This window comes from Gossypium arboreum, chromosome 5 (genome assembly GCF_025698485.1).
Source record: "Gossypium arboreum isolate Shixiya-1 chromosome 5, ASM2569848v2, whole genome shotgun sequence".
NCBI classification, from domain to species: Eukaryota; Viridiplantae; Streptophyta; class Magnoliopsida; order Malvales; family Malvaceae; genus Gossypium; species Gossypium arboreum.
The window spans coordinates 24029923-24043398 of NC_069074.1; the positions used below are offsets into that span (position 1 = coordinate 24029923).

The 13476-nt window shown below is 31.2% G+C and overlaps 2 protein-coding genes across 2 annotated transcripts; both read left to right on the top strand.

Moving 5' to 3' along the window:
- The first annotated feature begins 2527 nt into the window (after positions 1 to 2527).
- LOC108478481 (serine/threonine-protein kinase-like protein CCR4) lies at positions 2528 to 5164 on the top strand. Its single transcript, XM_017780941.2, has one exon. The coding sequence runs from the start codon at positions 2642 to 2644 to the stop codon at positions 4970 to 4972; it is 2331 nt and encodes a 776-aa protein (XP_017636430.1). The 5' UTR covers positions 2528 to 2641; the 3' UTR covers positions 4973 to 5164.
- A 4521-nt stretch (positions 5165 to 9685) lies between these two features.
- LOC108476682 (uncharacterized) lies at positions 9686 to 12994 on the top strand. Its single transcript, XM_017778952.2, has 3 exons — positions 9686 to 10128; positions 12332 to 12446; positions 12739 to 12994. The coding sequence occupies exons 1-3, from the start codon at positions 9904 to 9906 to the stop codon at positions 12810 to 12812; spliced, it is 414 nt and encodes a 137-aa protein (XP_017634441.1). The 5' UTR covers positions 9686 to 9903; the 3' UTR covers positions 12813 to 12994.
- Positions 12995 to 13476: the final 482 nt, after the last annotated feature.

Here is a 13476-nt window from a genome sequence, read left to right on the forward strand (position 1 = left end):
ATGGTTATAATTTTTATTATATTTTCAAATATTACATTAAAATTGAGTTTTGACATTATTAAGTTCCGTGACTCAAATTGGCGATCATATTAAAATATAGATTTATTTATTTATATTTTTAAAATTATAAAAAATTAAATGAATAATATATTAATAATAATAATTATTAAATTAGACACAAAAGAATAAGTAAATAAAACTAAAATATAACCATATATATATATATATATATATATATTTATATATACCTATACATATTTGCATTCTTTTTATTTTTCATGAAAAAGAAGAACAAGAATCACCTCTGCACGCTTAACTCAATAGAGTATCTTTGCGTGCCAAGATTTAACACAAAAAAATAAAAATTGTAGTCACCTAATTATGTCCATGTTCATATCTTGGTTACTCAACTTTAAAATTTTCAATTTAAGCACTAATGTTTGAATTCATTCCTGTATTAGTCACCAGCCATTAAATTGATAATGGAAAGCCTTTTTTTAACTGGTATAATAACACATTTAGTCCTCAATTCTTACATATTCCATCAATTTGATATTGCTTCTAAATAATTTAATAAATTTAACTCTTCACATTTATAAATTCTATCAATTTGATTATCAAACTTTCTAACCAAAACTTTTCACCTTTCAAAACAGAGGCGTTCCACATCTATAAATTTGTAAACCCCCCAAAAAAAAACTTCTCTTAACTAATGAGCTATTTTCCAAGTCAAACCACGATATCAATGAATTTATCTTAATTTTTTCCTTTTTTTCATTAGTTTTATTCTAAATATAATATATTATAACCCTTTAATTGATAAAATTTTAGCTTAAAGAAAATGAAAAACTAAAAAAAAAAACACTTTAGATTTACTTTTGTTGTTAACAATATGATATTTCCTTCAATGTGCATAGAAATAGTCCTTGTAGTTGGTCATTGAAATTGAAAATTACATTCAGAGTTAAAAATATGGCTTTGAAAAATCTAATTGTTCAATCAATAAGTATATAAGAAAATTTATGAACATTTAATTTTTCATAAGAACAAAAATGTGGAAAACTAATTGAATTTCTTTTTGTTACATTGATAATGATTTTTTTAATTTTACAAATTGAGTAAGAGATTATTATGATTTTAAATTATTTGTTTCTAATTTTAAATCTACAATAAACCATATGTGTCACTAACAATCCGATTTAGTGTCAAATTATTTACCATATTAACTAAAAATAAAATTATGCTAGTCGAGTAAAAATTATTTTTACAAATATTAAATTATTTAATAATTTTATTATATATTATATTTTAAAATTTTTAATTTCTATTATTTTTAATGATGGTTAATTAATTTCTAATACCAACTTCTTAATAATATAAGCAGAATGGGTTGTGTATCGAATTGGATAATTTCAATCATAAACAAAATAATTAATAGATGTGGAATGCATTTGTTTAAGTTGAAAGCTTTGATTAGGAAGTTAGAGGATCAAAATAATAAAATTTGTAAATAAGAAGAGTTAAATTTATTGAATTTATTAAAACATATACATAAAGTCGTGTTCGTGAAACTTTTAGAAATTATCATATTTTTTAAATTTATTTGTTATATAAATTCTATATTTTTTACTTATTAATTTTTACTATAGACTTTAAAGTTGCTCCTTTACCTTGGTTAAAGTTTAAATTTTAAATTTGGTAAATAAAAAGTTTAAAGTTGATAAAAATAATTTTATTTATTTTTTTAATATTATTCATGCACCAATTGATGTACAATGTTCTGGCAAGTGTAATTGGAATTAGCCAAAACAAGCGGGTGCAATCAATATGGATACGAATTTACATTAGTGAGGAAAAAAGAAATGGTCGTTCTGATTTATTTTTGGAACGGTGCACCGGAAGCGATCAGAACCGATTAAAAACTGACTATATCGAGTTTTACATGCTTTAGTATCTTTTTGTACAATTAATATTTTAACGAATTAATCGTTGAATTTTATATTTCATTCATATATATTATGCATGTTAAATTTGGCGTAAATTAAAAATATCTAACTATTTATTTTATGTAAAAACTTTAAACCATTTTATAAATATTAATATATATAATATTTTAGATCGATATAATAGAGATATTAAATTGATTCAAAATTTATATGCATGACAATTATATTAATAAGTTCAATGATTAAATTGTTAAAATATTAATCGCATAACAAAAATATGAAAATGCGTAAAACTACTCTCCTGTATAATTTACTTCCTCCCATATTTGAATATCTAAATTTATTACTTGTAAAAATAAAATAATTAATTAATATAAAACTTTATATTAGCATTAAATGTTATTCAAATTTAGAATATTTAAATGGACAAAAACAATTAAATGAAATATAATGGAAATTCATAACATAAACGTCGTCATCAACGTTCGTGTAGAAAATGTACTTCATGCAAATGAAGACCTGGTCTCCAGTCCACACTTTAGAAACTCCATCAAACCGCGTTTTCCTTTTCCCTCAATGGTCCATTTTCTCAAACATTTTGGCCTCGTATAAGCCCCCTTCTCCCTTTTAAACCCCATAAAATCTCTTTGTATTTTCCCAATTCCCACCATGAAATTCTTCTCAACACAATTTCCATGGGTTTTTTCTTTTGTAAATCCCACCACTTTTCCCTCTTCTTATTTTCCTTTCTTTGTTTTGCTACTTTCACCTTTTCTTTATCCACTGTTTCAATCTCTGAAACTTCCAACCTCACAATTGTTTGCGCTTTAGTACCCTCCAATGGCAGCCTTCAACTATATTCTCTCAACTGTTCTACCTTTCCAATTCTTGATATAATTGAAACCCCTTTTAGTTCCAACTATTTGTTTTCTGGGATTGTCTCTGGGGATGGATTTTTATGTGGTTTGAGACCCTCTTCTTCGTCATCCAATGTTTCAGTCATGTATTGTTGGAGATTTTCCAGCAATGGTTCTACTTTAGTGTTCAAAAGGATTTACAGGGGTTCAGTTCTTAACCAGCTTGAAGCAGGCAACACTCATATTTGTGGTCTTAATCAGACCAACGCTCTTGAATGTTGGCAGTGGCCTGAATTTAATCAAACAGGTGGTGTTCAGAACTTTTCCGATATTGCTGTTGGCGAAGGATTTGTATGTGGGTTATCAGAAGATGGAACGACGATAAGATTCCTCCGAAACTTCACTGGTATCACTGATCGAGACACTATAGGTGGGAATTATAGCGTGATTGCTGCTGGTTTCAGACATGTTTGTGCCATCAATTCAGATAATGATTTAGAGTGTTGGCCAAACCGAACCACTGTCGGTGATATGCCTCAGGGAAAGTTCAACTCGCTGGCTTTGGGGTTGAATCGAAGCTGTGCTTTAAGGATTAATGGAACAGTTGTCTGTTGGGGGATGAAAAATTTCAGGCTGCCACTGGAATTGGAAGGTCTTGAGTTTATTACAATCAAAGCAAAAAGGAATATTTTTTGTGGAGTTTTAACATTTAATTATTCACTCTTTTGTTGGGGTGACTCTAATTTCAGCCCCAACCATATGGTTTTCTCAAAAGTTTTACCTGGACCATGTAGGAATGAATGTCCATATGGTTCATTGCTAGGATCAGGCTCGCTTTGCAGCAATGGTTGGTCTATTTGCCAATCTCGACCACCAATGCCAACAACGCCAGCCCTGCCACCATCTCCCTCACCCCAACCTCAAAACAGATCGACAAACAATGATTTGAATGGCAGATTGATAGCTTTTCTAGTTGTTGGTTGTGTCGGATCCTCCTTGTTCTTGCTAGTCGTTGGTTTCTTTGTCTTCAGATATTGCAAAGATAGAGTGTGTCGAGTCCATGATTCAGGTCGGCTCGATGAGACTGGTGCCCCTGCCAATGGTGATCCAGAGTCAAATCATCCCCAAACTCCCCAAGCCCCACCGGCGGTGCTCGAGAAGCGTCTGAGCCAACTGACCAGCATGGGTACCACTGGTCGCTTGGAAGAGTTTTCGTTTGAAGACTTGGTTCAAGCCACCAACAATTTCTCCGAAGATCATAAGATTGGTAATGGTAGTTTTGGTTCAGTCTATTATGCTACATTGGATGATGGGCGCGAAGTGGCCATCAAACGAGCCGAAACAACGAGCACTTCATCCTATGCAATCGGCACCAGGCGTCAAGAAGATAAAGACGACGCCTTTGTGAATGAGCTCGAGTATTTGTCCCGTGTTCACCACAAGAACCTCGTCCGACTCTGGGGATTTTACGAGGATTCGAGCGAACGCATACTTATTTACGAATACATGAACAATGGCACACTCCATGACCATCTCCACAAGTTACAAAACTCGCCCTTTACGTCATGGGCTATTAGGCTCAAGATCGCATTAGATGCTGCAAGAGGGATCGAATACCTGCACGAATACGCGGTTCCACAGATCATACACCGCGATATCAAGTCTGCCAACATTCTTCTCGATACAAACTGGACCGCAAAAGTATCGGACTTCGGATTATCATTGATGGGTCCTGGAGACGAGGAATCACACCTTTCACTGCGTGCAGCAGGCACAGTCGGATACATGGATCCCGAGTATTACAGGCTCCAACAACTGAGCACTAAGAGTGATGTTTACAGTTTTGGAATAGTTCTGCTCGAATTATTATCCGGATATAAGGCGATCCATCGGAACGAAAATGGGGCGCCAAGGAATGTGGTCGATTTTGTGGTTCCATATATTCTTCGAGACGAAATTCACAGGGTTCTAGACCCGAATGTCCCACCGCCAACCCCTTTCGAGATCGAGGCGGTTGCGTATGTAGGCTATTTAGCGGCGGATTGTGTGAGACCGGAAGGCCGAGACAGGCCTTCGATGACTGAGATTGTAAATAACTTAGAGAAGGCATTAACAGCCTGTTTGATTCCCCGAGCTTTATCTCGATCCACTACACACTCTTCCACATAAAATGTACAGCAAAATTTTTCAGTCAAATTTTCCCCAATACATTTATTTTTTATTTTTAGTTCTTTTTCCTTCTGATTTGTTGATTATTCAACTGAAGCAAAAAGTGTGTGATGATTGATGGGTTGATTACCTGCCAATAATGAGAAAAATAATCTGTTTTTAGAAAAGAAAGAAAAAAAAAATTGTTTTGGACCTGGCAGCCAACGTATTTTAAATTTGGGATAAAGAAACATTTAATCCTTAAATTTAATATTTTTAAATTTAGTCCCTGAACTTTGGTTTTTGTCTATGATAGTTCTTAAACTTGACACATTTTACTTATTTGATTCCTGAATTTGAATTCCTAATGATGCAGCATTTTAAAAGAGTGCCACATCATTACTTAAATTAAAATTATAATTAAGTAATGTCATATCATCATATTTAAATATAATCCAAATTTAAGACTTATTTGGTTTGACAAAGTCTTTAATGAAAAATTCGTTGAAGAAAGTTTGGTTTTGAATTTACCCCCACAAAGACTTGGAAGAGTAGTAGGTCAAAAGAAAGGAAATAATACTAGAAACCTTTAATTATTAATATCAAATGCATGCATGGGTTGTGGTTATAAAATCAAATCACATATTACTCGTTTAATACTTTAATTTAATTGGTAAGTCCAGATGAGACGTCTTCTTCGGAGCATCAGCAGCCTTATTTTTATCACTAAACAAAGTTGGACCACCAAGTCGATTTGTTCAAGAAATTTCTATACACCCACGGGGTTGAAAAGAAAGTATAATGAGAAAGTGAAATGATAAAAATAAAATAAAATAAAATTTAAGCTTAATGGTACTTCAACTTTCTCAAAAATTTAATTATGTTGTTTCTATCTTTTTGCACTGATGACATGACATGAAAATTACGTCAATTAAAAAATTATTTTAAAACATGACATTAAATATGTATAATTTTTCAGACATGAATTTATTTTAGATATTCTTTTATGTTCGAATATTTAAAAGTTAAAGCATATTTTCCTCCATTAAAACTTTCCTTTATTTTCTTGGCAACCAAACATTATTTGGAAAGTACTTCTAGAAAATTACAAAAGAAAATATTTTCATAAAGCTTTTATCTTTTTCACCATCTACAAGTTTAATAGTCATTTTCATCAACATTCACCTTCCACTTACTGCTTTCTTATGAAATTGAGATAAATTCATCCCAAGCAACTCCTTCACTGTTGCTAAACCAATTTCCACTCTCATCACTAAAGTTAACCGCATTGTCATTTTTTTTTTTATAAAAAATGAACTATAACCATACCTTCAACAAAACCCAAATGGAAATGTTTCAAATGTATAAAATGTTAAATTTGGTGCACTAAGTGTAGTATTTTCGTCTTTGTACACTTGTAATTTTTTAAATAAATTGGTTAATAAAATTATTTGATGAATTACATTAATACCTTTTATATGTTGTCCTCACATAGTTTTTGCACGTAAAGCAAAAATAGAATCAAATATTAGCTCATTGGTTGTCTAAGGTTTAACTAATACTAAGCGGTATTACGTGGTCGGATCGTAATACGAAAAGACAACTTATATTAGTAGACGAACCTAAATATGTCATTAGTCTAACCAGAAAAGATTAAATTGATTGAATGACTAATATGTCGCCTATCAAGTCTAATTGAGGAGATGCATTATCTTAGACATAGGAGCGGATAACTCCTAAAAGATAGAGATATAAATGTGACTGACTAGACTGATAGTATATCGGACTAGACCCAAAAAGAATAGATCCTAAACCCGTTTATAAACTTATTCACTTGTAACGTTCAAAGTGTGACATACCTTAATCATTAGTGGATGACAAACTATGTATATGTGGCTCATATATTTGATGTAAGTAAAAGTCTGAGTTCAAATAGATAAGGAAACGAAAGCAGGTGCATTAGTTATACGAATTCTGCAGTATATAATGTCATTCATAACATGAGATATGGGTAAATGATATTCTTTCATTAGCATTACATAGTAGATGAAAAGTAAACGTAGCCACGGGTAGTTCGTCTTTATGATGAATGATTTGATTGTTATTTGATAGTAATTGACTTTTCATGAAGGAAGATGTAATAGTTACCATGAGATAAAATAGGATCATATTGGGAAAGATGATTCACCCCTAAGAGACTAAGGATATTCGACGAGGGTAGCACACTCATAACAAGATCATTGGACCAGCACTAATCAAGTTGCTTTCGTAATGATATATCATTACGAAGAGCTTAGTCAAGATATATACTATAGTGGAATGACTTTGTGACTAAATGAGTTTATAATTAATAGGCGAAAAGCTAAAACTTAATTATAAATCATTTGAGACCTAATTGTACATGTCCAATCTGCCTTTCTGCTAACTTGTTGAAGCTAGAAATGAATTGCAAGTTGGATCAAATGAACATAAATAGATAGAAATGGTAGAGTTAGAGAAATGAGAAACATTTGAAAACGAATGTATGGTTTTCAAATTATTATTTAATTCATCAATTAAATAATTGAAGTTCAAAAATGGAAATAAATTAATTGGTCATAGTGAGTTCGTTGAATGTAGAAATATTAAATATATTTTCTCATAGATTCTTTTACGGTAAAATCGTAATGATTTTAATGTAATTAAAATTGAGTTGAAAAATTGTTTAATTGGTAAATTATTTTATTTAAATTAATTTCATATGTTTATTATGGAAAATAAAAAATAAATATCAAGTTAGATTGAATTATAAAATATTAGGTTAAAAAGTGTAGAAAGTATTTGTAATTGAACTCGATATGGGAGAGACCCAAAAGCTTCTCATGCTTAATGCTAGAGTTGACAAATCCTACTTTTTTTAATTAGGATTGTTGCCCCACCTAATCCTAGTTAGATTAAGAGTTCGGTTTTTTTATTGAAATAGATTTCTACAATTCAACAATGGTTTCACCTCTTCTTTTTACAAATAGCTGGCACCGAAAATAGTGATAATTTATTTTCTAAGTAAATTATATTTTCTAGAATAATAATTCTATCAGTTTCTATTGAAGAGAGATTCGTTTTTCTACTGAAAGTAAAGTAAAGTAAATAATTTCTGATTCCGTGTTTGATTTGAAATTGTTTGAGTCCACACTTAAAGTAGTTCGTGGTACAAGAATAGCGGAGAAGATCGTCCGGTTAAAAATTGAGAACGACGAGGATCTGTCTAGTAAAAGAAACAGGTGCGATTTCAATAAATGATTTATTGTTATAAATATCACAAACTGACTCGATTTCAAAAATTTTTATTTTTTCACCATACAAGAAAATCATTTTCAAACTAAACTTTTTCTAACATAAAATCTAAATCAACACGAAAGTAACTAGTTAACAAAAATTGGCAAAATATCTAACAATTTTCGTAAAAAAATACAGTAACACTAGTCAAGAAAAGCTGTAAAAATTCTTTCTAACCTATATTTGATCAAAAACTCCCCCATAAAAAATCCTATGGTGGATACATCCACCCATTAATTGAGTAAAAGAGTGCAAACTAATTCTATGTTCGGTAATTGAAAATTTTTACTCAGTTTCTCCCATTTTTTTTAGGAATTGAACTTACAAAGAAAAAGATTTTCTAAAATCCTATTTTGAAAATTCAAATTATAGAATTAATATAATAAATAGGATTTGGTTTATTTATTTTATTTTTATTTATCATTTCAATATATAATTTAAATATATATAAATTTAAATATATTAATAATATATAAATAATATTAATAATATAATAATATAAAAAAATATCGTTATATATAACTAATTATATACTTATACTTAATATATTATATACCTAATGTCATATTTTCATATTTTGGGAAAGTGGTGACATACGAGCACTTGATTCGATTTATTTATTTTTCTCCTTGTGAATTGTATGTTTGTAACAATAAGGACAGAATTCCTTCAATTCCAATTGACTGGGCGTATTGTGTCGATACGGGTTGATCGATAAAGTTAATAGTCAAATGGTCTTTTTGATGTATTTTGATAATTTAAATACCCAATTGAATGCAAAAAAAAAAGAGGACTTAAATGCTTTTTTTTTGAAGTTCAATGACTTTTTCCACTATTAAACCACGTTTATATTATAAATAGGTTTAACTTTAACTTGACTCGATTTAACTTATGAATATTGTTATTTTTACTTTTATATAAACATATATTTTATAGACCTAACAATGTGATAAAAACATTGAAAACATAACATGAACACAAGATTAAAAACACGAACATAATATAAATATATAAGTATATCAAGATATTTACAAAAAAAGTAATTATAAAAATAATGAATATGACTAGGGATGAACAATCGGTTTAATTGGTCTATTTTTCTTGATTAGACTTTGATATGATAAAACTAATTTAATTGGCTTTAATTAAGAAATTTGACTATACTGAACCAACATCAATTCAATTTATCTTTATCTGGTTGATTTTATCAATTAACCAACCCAAAATTTTGAGGTTGTGTTTAGGATTATTAGATTAGATTTATATGATAATATATTTATTATATATTATAAAAATAAATATATTTTAACTAATTTAAAAATTAATTTTATTTTAATTTTGAAATTCAAAAATCAAGAATCAACCGATAAAATCAATTAAATTGAGATCGGAATTATTCAACCCGCTCAACCCAACTAAACAAAACCGAAATAATTAATTGTCTTGGTTTTTCCGATTAAAACCGAGTATTGCTATTCCTAATCACACATAAAAGCCGATTTTCATTTTCAAATTAAAAATTAGTATTTTATCTGCGTTATTCTTGCAACCAAACAGAAAATCTTATCTTATTTTTGTCTTTTTAAGTTGGGAATGGAAAGAGAAAGAAAGCAGTGAAGGTGAGCATTGGGGCACTAATGGGAAAAACAAAGAAAGAGCTGCTAAGCAAAGCGCCCTGGAGGGGAGACGACCATGACAACTCCAATAAATTCGCCGACGCCAAGCTCAAGGTTACCAACCAGCCTGGTTCCACCCCCAAAATGCACGTCCCTCACCGTAAGTCCGCCGCTTCCCGACTCGACGACGACGACTCCCTTGAGATTGACCCTGAACTCCGTTACAGCTTTCAGCGCAACTTCCAGGTCCCTTTCTCTTTCCCTTCCGTATTATATTTGACCTAGAAACAAACCCACTTTCAGATATTGATGTTAGTTTCGATGGGTCTGGTTTTTCTTTTTCCAGAATTTGTTTACCCAATTTCCTCTGGTAGACTAATTGTGGTGCAGATTGAGTGGTTTTCTTTTTTAATCTCAGAATCATGATAGAATAAGGTATTTTTATGCTTAAACAATAGATGGTTGGAACACCAACTCCTGTCGCGCCAAGTGGTAAGGAGCTTCGGTGCTTCCTTAAAAACATCTCTGAGTCTTGTGAACCCCTGTTTGGAGTCTGACCCTAATCAACTTTGGATTAGTCTATCGGAGGTTCTTAGACAAAAAAAAGAAAATAAAAAAATGGTTGGAACAGTCCTATTTTTTATCTGACTGCATAAAATTTAGAATTGAAAACAATGCCCTATAGCTAGAAAAAGGTTAAGATTTAAGAATCTGGATTCTGTAGGTTTGAAGGAAGCTATGATAGTAATCACCATAAGGTTCCAAACCTTCGGTGCAAAAAAAGTATTCACAAGTCAAGATTCTACAATCTAAGCCAGTCTCATTGTAATTGGTGTAAGTTTTGGATTCAGATACGTGTCAGATGTTCAATTTCTCTTAATTTTTTCCATATACTTGGGGTGTCATACCTCCATGTCCATGTCCGGGTTTCTATTGGACATGAGTATCGGACATGGTTATTTCAAGAAAAATGAGAGACAGAGCAATATAGGTTGTAGCTAATTGGAAAACTTATATTTTTTTATCGCAAGGTATCTGCAGTCTTGATCTCAATATGGATTGTCTTGTTCAATTTCAAACTGCAGATTGTGATCAGTAATTTCTGGAATTTTTTTTTTCTTGTCATGATTTAACTTTTAGCGAAGGTCTAGAAGCAGATTGGTGCATGTGCAACTCAATCTGCAAATAACTTGGAAACTGGATACAGTTTAGGTAAACTTGTTCGGGTATATATCTTGCATATTCCATCTATGTTTGGGTAAATATTGATCATCTTGGATGAAGTCTACATTTAGCTTAGATAAATTAGTACTTTGCATGCAATACTTAGGGAAATAAAATGTTGGCTCTACTTGTAATTTCATTGTTTCTGAGTGAGAAGTGCAACTATGTTTGATGCCACAACGTGATACAGACAACACAGGTATAATATATGTCAAGGAAATTTTACATTATGATCTTTATTTAATCTTAGACTAATTCAGGTGTTATTTGAGCTGTAACATATGGTAAGGAATCATATTTCCATGTTTTCTTTAGCTAGACGGTCATTCATTTTAATTATTTTTCTTTGACTGAGTTTCAAAATGTGGACATTTCATCAATTTTAGTTGCTAGATATTGCTTTTCAGCCTTAGGATTTTGCATAAAGTTAATCTTAAGTAGCCTTTTCTTTTTTAATTAAAAAAGCTTGTTCCAAGTGAAGTACTTTTTTGTATTGCAACCCTCACAATATAGGACTAATTGAGCTCTATAAATAACCACATAACTAAGTTATGTGACTCCTATTCTCTACACCCATAAATAGGAGTTCTCACAATTCATTCAAGGACTTTTGGAAACTTTTTGTATTGACTGAAACTTACTCTCCAACTCTCTTTACAATCCTTAATCTGAATTCTCTCTTGAGCCATGTTCTCCACCTGTTTATTCATCTTTTACTAGCAAATAGTATAAGGCAAGAACTGAAGGGGTAGGCTGTTGGTCTTCCTTTTACTAGCAAATAGTATAAGGCTCCATCTGGTCTTACGGTGTATCACTTATTGCATGAAGTCGTCTGAAAATGCATTTTGTTCAATGGGATCTTGGTATCAGAAAAAATGGCAATTAACATAAAAGTCCACAGCAATTATAAACTTTCGGAGAAATTTCGGTGTTAAAACTTAAAAGAATGTTTGTGCTTGGTAATTGTTAATATCGCAGAATTAGTTAATCTATACTGCACTGTTTTCTTAATTACAGTTCAAAAACTATTGTCAAGACAAATGAAAGTTTGTTGCATATCCTACTTCCATTTGTGGATGATGAGTCTAAGTGCCACTGTCTACTTTTTATGCCTTTAATATTTCTTTATAGAAGGTGAATTTTGAACATATTTCTTGGCTACTATGAGTTATTATTGTCCATTAGCCTCTTTGACGAGTATTCTAATTGCTCCATGTTTATACAGTTTCTTCAACGAGTTTTTAGCATCGACACTGTTGTGAAGCCTCTTCCACCTGCAATGGCATACAATGTTTCCCGCAACTTGAGCTTCTTCACACGTATATTCACCCAGTTCTTTGGTGAGTTTTTATTTGTCAAAAAGTTATTGGTAGATAAAAGGTTGAACATTAATATCCATGAATTATATGCACTGCATCAAGGTTTTCCAGGATTCCAATGCTTTGCACTCTGAGTGGCGATGCATTGCTATTTAGGCTATGTTGTTCAAACTTTTGATATTGCTTGAAGTGCCTGTATCCGACTCTTATTTGCGCATGGATTTAGGGTCTTGAATAGACATGGGTACTTTATGAAAAATGAAATGTCGAGTGGTGTAGATTTTTTTAACTTTTGGGGATCGTTGTGTTGCAGATCCAGAAGGTATTGCAAATGCACAAAAATCACTGGGGTTGGGACAGGAAGAAAAAGCTCGTCGAGTACGTTAATGAGAATAAAAGGCATTTGGGATTTTTGTGGAATCTGAAAGTGAATTTTTGATTTGATTTCTTGATATGGTTATCTTTTTAATCCATGACCAAAGTGTAGAGACATGGAAAAGGAACTCTCAAATCTTGTTTGAAATTGGTAGAGTTATTCTCAGTTATATTTATTTAAATTATCAAAGTAATGCCAGGAAGTACTAACTACTGATCTGAACCAGCGCCGCCTAGTACAGCTTGCCATTGGATTGCCTCTTCCAGCTCAAAGGTTTAAACAAAATTCAAAAAATGAGTTTGGATAAGCAAAAATTGTGACACTTGAAGATTAAAGTCTAAATTTGAATCGGTCCTTGCATTCAAACTTGCATATATTTGCTTGTAATTATATAGCCAGTGTTATAAATCTTACTAATTTTGGATAAGGCTTTTCCATGAAATTTATGAGAATAAATGCTCCTTTATTTCTTTTACTTAATTAAATGTAGAGAGAGGCTTGTAAATTATCTAAATGAAGACACTAGAATTTCTATATTTTAATTTAATAATTCTTTTAGTGTTTTATAATGAATGAGTCTTTTACAAATACTACATCCAAGTTATACTTCCGCAAGTACTGTTTTTTATTTTAAGATTATTAGATACCACCAAAGCTAAAATAAATTATATTATT